The sequence below is a fragment of the Dermacentor variabilis genome, chromosome 7 (assembly GCF_050947875.1).
Source record: "Dermacentor variabilis isolate Ectoservices chromosome 7, ASM5094787v1, whole genome shotgun sequence".
Lineage (NCBI taxonomy): Eukaryota > Metazoa > Arthropoda > Arachnida > Ixodida > Ixodidae > Dermacentor > Dermacentor variabilis.
Window position 1 is genome coordinate 84,153,134 of NC_134574.1, and position 14,236 is coordinate 84,167,369.

Here is a 14,236-nt window from a genome sequence, read left to right on the forward strand (position 1 = left end):
TATATATATATATATATATATGTGTGTGTGTGTGTGTCTGTGTGTATATATATTGACACTTGCACTTATCTTTTCGGGCGACCACGTTTGGCCGCGTAACACATGTTATGCGCAGCGCAGGACGCGCCTGCATGTAAACGGAGTTTCTGGAATGTTATCGATGGTTCCGCCCACTGTCTTTCACCGCAACTTGAGTAATCTGATTGCATGTATGCGCGACGCGAATAGTGTAGAACTTTGTGGAAGACACGCGTGTCCCATCGGTTAATCTGGAACATTCGAGGACTGATCTATAAAAGCCGACGCGCTTGACCCGCTGATCAGATTTTCGACGATCGCCAACCGTGTTCGCCGCTATCGTTGTGCTATAAGTGTAGCCTGTTTTGTGGGCACAGGTTCGCCCAATAAAAGTTATAATTTTGTCGTTCACAGTATTGCTACTGTGTTATTCAACGTCGTGTTATTGCTACTGTGTGTTCAACGTTCATATATATATATATATATATGTATATGGATGGCTGCATGTAGCTCAGCCCACAAAAATAAAACGTACACATTCTCTACACTTCCGGTTCAGAAAATATATATTTCATAATGTAGGGTGTTTTATTTAAAGAAAACGGGGATTTTTACAAGAAAATATTCACCGCAGCGAGCGTGGCCTTTTTTTCAGGCGATTTGCTAGGCGCAGCGGGCCTACTTCGTGCCTGATAATGAGAGCTTCGAAATTTTGATTAAAAATATTATCAACCTTTCCTTACTGTCTTGAGGGTCGTTGTCTGAATGGCAAAATTCGATGCAGTGGCATTTACATGCACTCCAATCTATTAAAAATCTAGAAAATTGCATCTAATTTTAGACACTCATTATCAAATTCCAAAGCTCAAGAGAGGCGCTATTAAGATTGCGCGCGTCTCAGTGTGCGTCAGACGGCAACACCCTTTAAGAAAGTGCGGAAGGAACTTTCAATGATTTTATACCGCGGCAAATCCTGACCCTCCCAACAGCCGCACATGCTTTCTTAGCAAAGCGTGCTGTGCTGGTAGCTGCAGCGACCAGCCTAGACATTCGGTATGTGAATTGCTGGTGCTTGTCGTCGTGGGGCGTTTCGGTCTGATTTTGTAGCGAAGCCTCCTTTTCTGCATTTCCGCGCTGCTCTGTTTCGAGCTTGGAAATTCGAGATAAATATCTCGAATTATGTGTTATTTCCAGATTTCTTTAAAAAATCAGCGTGTATTAAAATGTGAATGCCTTTATTTTCGCCATACCAACTGCCCCTAAAGCACTAATAAGAAAAGAATAATAAAATTTTTTATAATTATTCTTCTGAAGCTAACGTTATCAGCGGCAATGTCCGCCTCGCTTAGGAACTCATCTGCAATAGCGCTACGTTCGCTACGTTTATAGGTTTTCTGTGAAAAAATATATATTTCCTAACAACAAAACACTTTATGAAACAACATAACGTATCATGAATAAACATATCATAGCATTACATATCCTAACTTTGCAAATTATTGCACACCACATAGAAAAAGAGCACTCAAATTGCTGGAAATAATTCATCATGTGCGTTCGTGTGCTGCATAATTAATAATAATAATAATAATAATAACGATAATAATAATAATAATAATAATAATAATAATAATAATAATAATAATAATAATAATAATAATAATAATAATAATAATAATAATGTTGATTGCGACAAAAATTCAAGACATCACAAACAGGCCGGTTTCAGCCTCAGTTGCCTTGTAAGACCGTGCATATGAATATAATAGACTTTTCAAGAAAAAATGCATAAATTGATGAGACATATAGAACAAATTTGAAGGAAAAAAAGAAAAACAAGATAACATTTGTTTACACTACTTAAACGAAGGAAGCTGAAATAACTATTATGATGCGAAAAAACATCGTGGAGCTTAATTTCACCATCTCTGTTTTAACATTTCTTTCAGCGAAGTCTTCGATGTCGCATTAAAAATTTCACCTGGTAATTTGTTAAATATGGGTTCTGCACTTATGCACAGTGTCTGGCGGCACCATACCTTGTGGCTGAACGAGGATTTACGTACCAGACGTGTTTTCTAAGTTCTCTTGTGGCGGCACTTTTTGTTTAAATGACGAATTCCAAAAACATTTGACAACTGTTTCTACAAGCAATGAATGAAAATTTGGTTAAACAAGTGCACAGAAGATATCTGGAGCTGTTAGTGAAGGGGAATAGTAGGCAACATTTTTAAGAACAATTTTTATAATCCTGTCTACCCTGCATCTCCCACGATCCGAACTGAAGGCGAAGACTGTCATACCATATCTCAACTCACTGTAACCCAGTGCATGTACAATCATCTTTTTTGCAGACAATGGTACGAAACATTTGATACTAAACATCACCCAAGGTGCTGACCTCTGTTTAGAACAAACAAGTGATAAGTGATGTTGGCACGATAAGTTACTATCGAAATAGATTCCGAAATATTGCACAGAGTCCACGTATGGCATAGGCGCACATTTAGAAGAAGCACAGTGTGATTTTTGTAAATAGCGATGCATGGTAATTACAGTAGTCTTGAGTGGAGAGCGAAAACAAACGAGTTGCGTTTTTTGGGCATTAACTACAATTCCGGTATTAGAGAGCCAATGCAGTGCCTTGTACACGTCATTTTGCAACATTTCAGCGGACATCTTGTAAGAAATGTGGTTTGACAGTAACACAGTGTCATCAGCATACTGGAACACAGAACATTTGGAAGTTGCCAAGGAAAATTATTAACAAAGATAATAGAAAACAATGACGATAAAATGGACCCCTCAGGAACTCCAGCTTTCCACAACAGCTTAGAACTAAAATCACCCTTATCATCCTTGCGACGTCTTGAAATGTGTTGTTCAAGTAATTTTCGAGAATGTCATAAAAAGGCCCGCGAAATCCCCAAATATTCAGTATACTTAGCAAGATTTGATGATTCAGGGATTCAAACGCTTTCGCTAAATCTAAGAACAGCGAACACGCGAAAAGATTCTGATCGAATGCCGAGAACAGTTTATCTGAAAATTCCTCGAGCAGTGCAATAGTACCCCGGCCTGAAACAAAGCCAAACTGTCGATCAGTTAGGATGCAAAATTTGTCAAGGAAAGAAGACAGATAAATTTATTTTCAACACCTTTCTTTTCTCACCTGAGCATTAACCGGCCATATAGAAATTGGCCGAGAGTTTTCAATGCTATCTTTATTCCCTGACTTGTGTAGTGGTAAAACAACTGCAGTTTTTAGGCACTCTGGAATTTCCTCACCTTCCAAAAAACCATTCAGTATATAGAAGATAATATCTGACAACGCATTGAAATTCCTTCTGATGGCGTGTAAAGATATGCCATCATATCCCGTGTGCTTCTTGGGATGGAAACTGTAAATAATTTCTTCCAGATCACCCTTCAAAATTTTTGGAAGAAAAGCTGACGCTGATATAGATTGTCCTAAGGACCGAATATTTGTGGATGGATAGACAGCTCTTTGGGACGCTTTAACAATGTGCCTCTTGAAAGACTCAGCCACTGCTGTGGGAGGTTGCTGAGATGCACCGAAAACTGATCGTTTACTGGAACTCACTCCTCTAAGATGGTTTACCAAGGACCAAGTTTTGCTTACATTATTTGAAGATTGTGGTAATTTATAAAAAGAAGTAACAGTGTTTGGTGCCACACAGAAGAGCAACAACTCCATTTCTTGCAGACATTTATTCTAAGAGCAGTGCTTGGTCTCTGGGATTTTATCTGCAGCGTTACCTCAAAGTACCTCTATGCAATATGGAAGCGAAAATTTCCGTGTTCATCTAGCACTGACTCTTTCTTATCGGCTTAGCTATGAGCCGTTTGCAATGTGATCCAAAATTTTTCAGTTGCGTACACAAACTTTCATACACTTTGCCAAGGAATCTTCTTTGGTTAAGGATGCCCAGTCAAACGAAACGGTAAGCTTATCAAACTTGCATTGATTAACGATACGGACGAGGCATTTGCGCTGCCCAGATGCAGATTCGACCGACGGCGTTCCAAAGGCGTCCGGTAATACACGACGGCATGCTACAAAATAGTGTTCCACCCAACTGTTGTAGAATAGTACAAGACCTAAATAAACAGCTTGGAGCTGTGAGTGCTACGTGATCTAAACAAGATTGCACTAGGCTATTATTAACTAATTACTCTCTAGTAGGTGCTCCAATCGTACCTTCCAGACCATAAGTGGACAGCATAGACAAATAATCATAAACAGTCAGTTTTTCAAGGCATAAAATATTGATATTCATGTCTCCGATCAAGCAGAATTGGTCCACTGAGCTCCACTGCCGCAGATGCTTCCTCAAGCTCTACAAGAAACCATGAACGGCTGCATGAGGGTGGTCGATAAAGTGATAAGATATGGACAGAAAATTACCTGTTACGAACTTGCACCATCATAGATTGGGCATGTACAAAAGATGTTTCAATAGAAGAAACTTCACAGTTTACAAACAGAGCAATACCTCCCCCACGACGCCCGCTTCATGTGACAAAATGTGCGGAAACGCCCTGCAAGGTAAATGTATCAAAGCAAGACTGGGAAACATTGATTTCTGTTATCAAAACATCCACAAAATTAGCTGTAGATTCAGCCAGAAATTTAAATTCGTCCCAGTATTTACGCATGCTTCGAATACTAACGACACAACAGCGGTAAAATCTTTATCAAAACTGCACGGAAATTCTTTTTTAAATGAACTGAAGTCTGGTAGTTCACTGAAAGAAGAAGGCAGATTGGCTAAGCAATGTTTTCCAGATCTGTTTGTTTACGAATTCGGGCATGTGACAGTGTTTCATTCTTTTCACGAAGATCTTGTCTCCTTTCGTCCAACAAAGCCAATACCCCTCCTCCTTTACCTTCGTTCTGGCTTTCCAGGAGAGATCACGGTTAACTTTGGTCAAGTTATCATTGAAGTAGATCTGTGGAAATGATGCACCTTCACGTAGTTTCTTCAGCTCTCCCCGCGCTTCAAACCATTTTCTCCCAGGACCAGGACCACAGGAGTACAACAACTTTTGACTTTTAAGCGATGTACGGCAGCAATGTCGTCAAACGAAAACCCCGACAGGTCCTGATTTGCTGCCATTTGCCTGATTGTTTGTCTTAGGCTTTCACTACTTTTCTCTCGCAAATCGTGGATCTCAAGATTTGTTGTCTGCCGTACTGCTCACTTTCAAGTTGGTTTTCTTCTAGCTTTTGTATTACTGCTGCCTTAGTTAACACCGTTTTTATCGTAGCTTCCAGTTCAGCACAATCAGACATTTGACGTTCCTGAATACCCTGTTGTTGTTTCAAAACAGAATCGTACTTCTCGGACAAAAATGACACCGATCCTTTTAGTTCCTTAACTGATTTCGATACAGCCGTGAACACTTCGTGCACCAATAGGAGAGAATTAACGTTCTTATGCAGAATCGGCAAAGATTGCAAATATTTTTTTTATTTCTCTGAGTTCATCCAACAGTGAAGGCTCAGAACCACTGTTTTCCTCAAGTTCAGTCTCTGTGCCGCTGTTTAGTTTCTTGTTACTTCTGCACGTTTTACAAACCCACGCATCTCTCTTAGCATTTCCCATAGTAGTGAAAGTGTTAGCTGCTATTCCAGAGGATGACTGTCCTAGATGATACGAATATTTGCATTGCGCATACATCATTATTTTCCCATCAGTAGGCAGCGCCTTATGACAGCAAATGTAGCTGTCCTCTTTTCCCATTGTACACAGGAAACTAATTAGATAATATAAATATATGCATGTCTACAAAACAGGGGTCAGAAGGGGAAAATTGTTCATTGAAGGATTTCTTGTCGAAACCAACACACCTAGGGCCATTTAACGTCAAACTATTCGAATATGTTTTTATTCCAATGTCCTGACCTCAAGTTTGCGTAACCGCCGACATAAGCATCGGGCGGTCACTCGCAGGGTTGTCTGAACAAACTAATCAAATGTTCCCCTCGTTCATAGGAGGTCACTTTTGTTTGCTTGAAAAACGAATAAGATTGCCTGCACTGAGCGGCTTGTTTTATCTTATTGGCTCAGAAGATACGAGGAGCGTGTTCAAGTGGAGAAGGATTCGATGGGGCCGAGCCACTGCAGTGAATATCGATAACTGGATGTAGAGGGTGGTGCCGGCGTCTGCCATTGGTCCGCTTTCTCTTACTTAGCTTGCGGTAATCGCGGCGGCATGCAACGGAAGCATGCCGCCGCGAAGCATGCAACAATCGCAGCGGCATGCAACGGAAGCTTAAGAATGACGCTAAAACGGATCCTCAGCAAAGAAGAGTAGGCAGAACGAGGTCGTAAACGTGCCGAAAGTTCCCGCAAACGCTACACGGCCACGCAAAAAGTTCTATTACACGCAAATAAGCCCATGCTCTCTGGAAGGGGCGAGTAGCCAGTGGCGGAGCGATCGGTGGCAGCCATCTTTTATTTCTTTCGGAACGGGGCAACCTGCGGCTATTCAGAAGAAAATTCACTTTTGTTCGGCATATTAATGCATCTTTCATGCGTGCACGTCACTTTGACAGGGTAAGTTCTTGCGGTTTTGTGACGTCGCGTCAGAAGCAGGTGAAGTGAGTGCAGCCCGAAAACTTTTGACCAATAGCCGAGGGCTAATGGCGAAAATGCGTTGAATCAGTAATAACTATCCTTGTTTTGTTCGGTCAAATTATGCATAATTAGTGTGTACACACCATATTAGATGGGATTTTCGTGACGTCGCGTGACAGACATGCGAAGTGGGGGTGGTCCAAAAATGTTTTCGACCAATTGCGGTGGGCTGATTGCTGAATTGTAATAGGAAAGTTTTGAATTGTTTTACGTTATAGCGCCCCTAGCATCGCTCACAAGGTGAATCGCAGAAATCGCTCCAGCCGCGCCGTAACAGTAAGTGAAGCTGGCAGCATGTGTTGTCGCTTCACAGAGAGCAGCCCGAAGCGACTACTATGACGAGCAGGGGGGCGAGGCAGACACTTTTCCGTTTAGCATCAGCCCGCAGCAAGTAGCAACGCACACGTACTACCATTGACCGGCTTTCATTACCTATGAAAGCAACATAGAGAAGTTAATGTACTCCGCAAGTTTCTCAATTACATGATTGATAATATGGATGGGATTCCGTGTAAGTCTTTCTTTCCTGAAGACAGCCTGTTGTCTTGGTTTCCCTTATTCTACTGCAAGCATCTTGGTGAATAATTTATGCAATACTGCAAGCAAGCTAAACAAGCTATAATTATTTATTTCTTTAACATCTCCCTTCCTATGGATTCATGTAATGTTGACATTGTTCCAGCTCTGTGGTACACTTGAAGTCGTAAGGCATTGCGTGTAAACGCCCGCAAGCTTTTCGAGTACGATATCTCCTCCATCTTTGATTAAGTCGACTGTTATTCCACCTTCTCCTGCCGCTTTGCGCTTGTCATGTCTTACAAGGTCCTTCTACTCCATGGTTAGCTGTAGAAGGAGCCTCTGTATTATATTAATCAGTGCTTTGAATGATGCGCAGCGTAGGGGTACAAAAGGTCAGCGCAAAATTATTCGGCTGCTTTTACTGTATCATCAAAATCGCTGATTACACTATTATACTAATCGTTCAGTGCACCCATCTTGCCTTGTCCTTTGCAAAGTTTTCATCTCGCTAATTTCGTACTGCGGATATTTATTTACTTCTTCCTCAATCTTTCCTACGCTATGATTTCAAATGTCCCTTACTTTTTTGTTCATCCGTTTAGACATGCAATTGAGTTCCATCTGATCTATTGAGTTGTACACTTACATGTTTTGTAGTTGATTTATGAGGTCCTACGTTACTTCGGAGAGCTTACGGGCTGGTTGCCTTTGTGTCTTACCTCCCACTAGTTAAGGTTAGACTAGTTAGGGTTTCATTCATTACCTCTATTATGCTCATATTACTGTTCTAGAGGTGCATTTTGTTTGAGAGCACCAGCCTAAATTCTCCCGCTTTTACTATCACTGCGTATAGGTTAGCCTGTTTCTTCTTGAATTAGTTTACTCTTTCCCTCTTCAAAATAAGAGAAATGCTACAGCTCATTTATAATTGGTCACGACCCATTACTCCACCTGACACTGCAGTATTCTACACTATGCTGGGATAAGCAGAGCATATGAAATCTATTTCACTTTGTGGGTTTCCATTAGGGCTTTTCCCGGTCCGCTTCTTGTTACTGCGCTTTGGGAAGAAAGTAATAATCATTCCGCCAATTCTACGAACATCACTCATATAGTGTTCTTACAATCGATGACGTATTTGGAAATTGCTTGTTCGCCAGTCTACTTTCCTCTCTTTTGCATTGAATTCGCACATGACTACAAGTTTAGTGGGTTTGAACCTTTCTTATGGCAAATTGAAAATCTTCGTAAAATTGTATTCTTTCTTCATCTTCATGACTGGAGGCTGGAGCGTAGGCTAAGACAACCTTTATTTTAAATGTTTTATTCAGCTTTATTATGACCACTGTTACCCTCTTATTATTGCTGTAGAATTCATCAATTTCGACCTCTAAGTTTTTATCGATTAGATATACTGCGCTGTATTCTCTTTTTTTTCTGGAAGACCTATCAATCATAGAATATCGCCGTTGGTTAGCTCTGTTTAAACCTTACCAGTTCTTGTATGCTTACTAACGCCAACAATATCCTACGCAATTATTGGCAATTCCTGTGGGTGGTTTTGGCGCCTTTTTTTTCGCGCTCGCAATGTTGTCAGCGTCTTCCTGCGCCTCTGGTGTTCACCTTTCCACCTGCGCAGAATCGTCTTTGTCTCCGGAGTGAACGCCTTTTTCCGTCTTACACATTACTGAAGTTGCAAATGAACAGTATAGTACAACTAGCTACCACCACAGCTCAGCATGCCGCCCCCCCCTCACCTCATTTCTGTCCCTGCCAAATACGCATGGATTTGTAAACAACACCATTCGAGGTAAGGTATGTGTGGTCCCCACATACCCTAAAAGCTCAATGACTTATAAGTGCTGTGTGAAATTAGCATCTTATTTAATACAGTGAACCATTAGCTGCATTGCATGTAGCTGCATGGGCATGTGCGCCGTGAATTACCGACATTGCTCCTTCAAACAAGCATCGCAAGACACTCGTAAACACGCTGCCTCAAAGTGATAGAACGATGATGTATCTCTCTTGCTGCAAGGTAACATAGTGAATCCAGGAAACAGTGTCGTCACAGCTATATGATAACGTTCTTGAGCGCTCAAACAACACAAGAGAGGTGCAAGAATGTCACAGGGCACAGAGTTTAGCGGCGCCTGTCGTATCATTATGGAATTTAGACGCAAAATAATTCTCACAAAAACGTTTTCCCTAGAAGTTTTGTTCAATCACAGAAAAAAGTATTTTGAAGCCCCTTTTCACAATATCAACCTATGCACATTGGATATGAAACCATTTACGTTTTTTCTATTCAAGTTAATTCTTATAACTCACAATCAGGTTATGAACAAAACAATAACCACATTTCTGTAGCCCGCTTTTCCCTGGCTCTGCAGGTAGTTGGAGCTCTGCAGCTGCGGTCTCGTTCAATGACCTCGATCATTAACTTCTAGAGGGAAATCAAGATATGTAATATATGACCACGCCATGTGACGTGCATGCATGTTAATGCTTATGTCATTCATCAATCTGGCAGTAATGGAAGCTGCAGCAGTAACTGTTCATTCATTTGTGAAAACATTTTTCGAGGACATTACCACTTAATTTTGACGGCAAACGGCGATGAAGCATTGCTGTTAAATAGGTTTTGATATGTGTTGAAGCTAAGGGTGATAGCAGTGTCCACCTATCAGTAGCACAAACGTCTCCACCACTCATGAGTGCTACATTGTGCTCCGTTGCAGCTGAAACCCAATCGGCTATTCGGTGACACCTCTAGAGGAAGACGAATATTGATAGTGGACTTATTTATCTTTTACGGGTGAGCGTCTTCACCGTCTAACAAATGTTATCGCTCAGCGCGGGATGCGCCTGCATGCATCGGAAATTTCTGGAATGTTATCGATGGTCTATCCACTGTCTGTTGAAACCGAACCTTGTGTAACCTGATTGCATGTAGGAGTGACGCCAATGGTGAAGAACTTTCAGGAAGACACTCGGGCACCGGCGAATATTCTGGAACGTTCGAAGGCTGGTGATTAAAGCCGACGCAATTGACGGGCAGATCAGATGTCGACAATCGTCGACCGTGTTCGCCGCTATTGCTGCGCTTTGAGTGTAACTTGCTTTTGTATGCACAAGTTCGCCTAATAAGAAGTTAGTATGCTATTCACAGTTTTACAGCTGTATTGTTCACCGTCACTACTGCGTGATAATATAAATGACTTATAGACTAACGACTCAACGGCGCTCTATAGTGCCTGATTCAGGGCAATAAAACATTATGACTAATTGAACTATGGGTTTCTTTCTGGAATATTTGGGAAAAGGTTGCTGGAAAGCGATAGTTTTGTGCACGATAAATAGAGCCCTGTGAAAGGTTTATTAGTGCAGTCGCGCCACAGCGCGCATGTAGAGCCGCTGGCTCGTGCATATAGTCTTATTACGTTAGGCGATGAGCCAAACGAGGACGAGGTAAAATCGCGAGCCAGTGTTTCGACAAGTGGACTTGTCTTTTCAGGCATGCATTTTGAAGGCCTTGAAAAAAGGAGTCCGGACAACAGGGAATCGAATCTTTCCAAATGCCATTTTGAATTGCGCTACAAAAACACATTGCTTGCTGCAATCGCTGCAGTAGCGCTTTAAAGCGATATCCTGAACGACTTTAATATACAGCGTATATTCCGCCCGAGTAGCAGAAAACGCGGCGCGTAATTGCGTCCGTGTATCGGGATCTCGAGCACGCTGATACTTCTTGCGTATCGTGCTAATGCCGCGCCTTTCGAAGCCAAGTTCCGCCGTCCACCACACGCTTGTGCGATGAGCGCCAGGTCCTGACAACACGCATTTGCCCCGCGCAGGCGCGCTCGTAGACGAGATAAAATTTCCTGATAAACAAGTCAAGAGCATCGCACAACTGAACCAGGGCCCTGTGGACTGAGGCCCTTTCCTGAAAGGCAGCTGGTCAGAACGCCGCAAAAGAAAACGCTATCAGGCGATGCTCCAACAATGTCAGGTCGTCCGGAACAGACCACTCGCAACCATCGTAAAACAAAGACGCTAACACCAGTTTGACATCAATCCAACTCGCGGCACAGTTGGTTTCAAAAGTCGGACTAGACGTCGGGTCGTTTAGGACATGGGGGCCTCACTGGTAGACCACCGCTCCACGGCCACCCCACACGTATTTGTGACCCCAGCACCCCAGTTGGAGCGCTTGGAATTAAGGTTACCCGCTACGAAGACGTCATTCGTGCGCGAAGATGCGACACAGTTAGCTATGAGGTCAAAGCAGGGCTCTATGTCGGCGCGGTGCTTACGCGGCAATAAAAATGAGCTGCGTGCCAGAACCAGTGACCCGGACTGCGACAACACGCGTCCCGACTATCAAAGGGCAGCAGTCTCACCCTGCACCGGTGACGATGACTGACTCGCTAATATTGAGGCGCACCGAATTTGAAAAAAAATGACAGTGGTGCCTGAAACCACGTGACTCTTGACGTAAGGATCGCAGGCTACGAAAAAAGAAAACTTCTTTTTGTAGGCGAGATCAATTAAACAGTCCGTAGCCCTATGTGAACCGTTGAGATTTGTTTGATAAAAGCGGAGATTTAGATGTGAGTCCATTATAAAACGGTGAAAAAATGCCAATCGCGTATGTGCCAATGATGAGTAAAACAAAAGCGGTATGAGCCGTCCGCGGCACCGGTGGAAGACACGCAGCCCCCCCCCCTCCCCCAGAAAAAAGAACTGAATGGCACGCCAACTGCAGTGGCGCAGAAGGGGCAGAAGCTCAAGCTCATAAGGTAAAGGCGCTCCTTGACACGCAGTCATGGATAAGCCCGAGCAACACGCCGTTTGTAAACAAATGTTTTTCCGGGCAAGCGTAGTTGCCTTGTCGGTACAATGTGTGTTGCCACGAGGGAAGTGAGCACCGTAGGAGGAAGGGGCATGCAGGGGTAGAAAAGAATCGCGTGCTGGAGAAAGTACGGAAGAGTGCGCTGAACGCGCGACAAAGAAATGCCACCTAATAAGGGTTCATGTGGCTTTGAGCGATGTGCGAAAGCAGAAACAAGGTGAAGCGTCAAAAAGGAGGTGTGTGGGCGGAGGCACGCTGGGTTGCCCACCTCTGGCAGTCGCTGCAGATTCTGTTTGCGTTATGGACATTCGCGGTTCGTCTCGTGATCTAGAGGCTGAGCGCCGAGCGAGAAGGACGGAGCAGCGAGGCAACCAGCGGCAACCCGAGCGTGAGTCGGCCGACCCCGGAGACGCCGCCAAGCGCCGAGTCCGAGCTGAACAAGGCCAGCAGAAGCAAGGCGCTCGCAGTGCCCAGGAGACTCGAGAAGAAGAAGGGGAAAATGATTAGTGTGAGTCTATATTACGAAATTGCTTGAAGTAATAAAGATTACGCATTTATTTAAAGTGCTTCAACACCTCCTCAATGGCACTTTCCGCTATAAAAATGGAAAACCGGACATAACGCACATAAATCAAAGTAAATATAAGCGATGGGGTAACCTTCGCACTTACTAAAAATCAAATTATGTTTTGAAAACATTTTACGAGTAATGCACAAGAAGAGAATAGCATCCAAACGCTTGCGCGTAGCCCGCGTTCAAAAAGTGAAACGTCACTGTAATTTTTTTTTCGATCGCACAGGTCCGCCTGAATGTGGAAGATAGTATTATTACAACCTTAGGCAAGAAGAAACTAAACGCGAATTTATTGAATGGACTATTCGTTAAACTAAGATTTCACCAAGTAACCGCCCACACTACAGTTAATTTATGGTTTCCGCCACCACTCAAAAATGCCTGCAGAAAGAAATTCAAGCGCTTATAGAACCTAATATTGCTTTAGTGCCATCTTGGTGCAATCTGGCCTGGCACCCACCTTAGAGCCGCATTACTCTTCTCGCTCCTTGACATAGACCCCTCCTCATTTGATTTGAGCGCCTCTGCCTCAGTAGTTTCTCGTCACCACAGAAATCGGTATAGTTCCGAGTTTTCCCGTTGTTGACCTTCCATTGCAATGCGGATACTTCTCCAAAGACAAAGAATACGCGCACAACATTCATCAACACCTACAGCCATGAGCACCTAAGCAGAACTGAGCAGCCGTCTGTGGTCGCCGCCTTGCCGTCTCAGACAAACTCATATAAAGGAAGTAAAAACACTTTCGTATCTATCACACAATACAAATTTTTTTATTAATTATTGGGTAAGCTAAAACGTTGCAACAGCAAGCACAATTGACACATATTAGTTCGCGCAATATTATCATGAGTATACTGTTTAAAGAGCCGTCCACCGACTGTGGCGCAGGATGCCAAAACAAAACTAGCGGTCGCTTTGCACCGGTTGGGTACGTTTACACTTGCTTTGCAGCTTTGGCCGAAGTGTTGTGTCGTGTACACACTCACAGTTCACCATGATGGTCGAAATAGCGGCGGTCTGAGCTGTCCCCTTGGCCATTGTAAATAGGCCATCAAACGCTGTTCAGAATGCCCGCAATGGCGGGCGCTGTCAGGTGATGAAGTATGGCGCTGCTCAAGCACTGTAAAATAGTTTACGCCCTTGAAATTGATTAAGGCGGAGAGTCGGTCTATGAATAAAATCCCTTGAACCCAAATAGGATATAAAGTTGCTATTTTTAAGCATATTTACACCGTTATCTATTGTTAAGCGTATAATTTTTTTTACTGTGCCTCTTTGGCATTACAAACGGTTTCTATTTCTAGCAGAACAGCGTTCTGAATTTTGAGCCGTTCACAACAAACATTGAACGCTTTGAAACACTTGTATATAAATGTACTGAAAGGCTGCAACTTACCCACTTATTGAACTTTGTCTACATTACCCACATTTTCCCTTTTATTTTCAACAAATTAAGAGAACTTTTTCGCTTAGTTCACCGAGGACATTCGGAAAACATGCGTGCTTTGTGGAAACCATAGGAAAAGTTTACACTCCCTTTAGCATACGTTGAACAGGATACAATAAGCAGCCTTAATAAGGCGAAAGCCGTAGGCGGTCTAT

The 14,236-nt window shown here is 42.9% G+C and overlaps 1 protein-coding gene across 1 annotated transcript in view; it reads left to right on the forward strand.

The window, feature by feature from the left end:
* The first annotated feature begins 11,337 nt into the window (after window positions 1-11,337).
* Window positions 11,338-14,236, forward strand: part of LOC142588724 (uncharacterized) — a 51,042-nt gene continuing 48,143 nt past the window's right edge. The window contains exons 1-2 of the mRNA XM_075700539.1: window positions 11,338-11,382; window positions 12,389-12,565. Of these exons, the coding sequence (XP_075556654.1) occupies window positions 11,338-11,382; window positions 12,389-12,565 (222 nt within the window). The remainder of the gene's footprint in view (window positions 11,383-12,388; window positions 12,566-14,236) is intronic.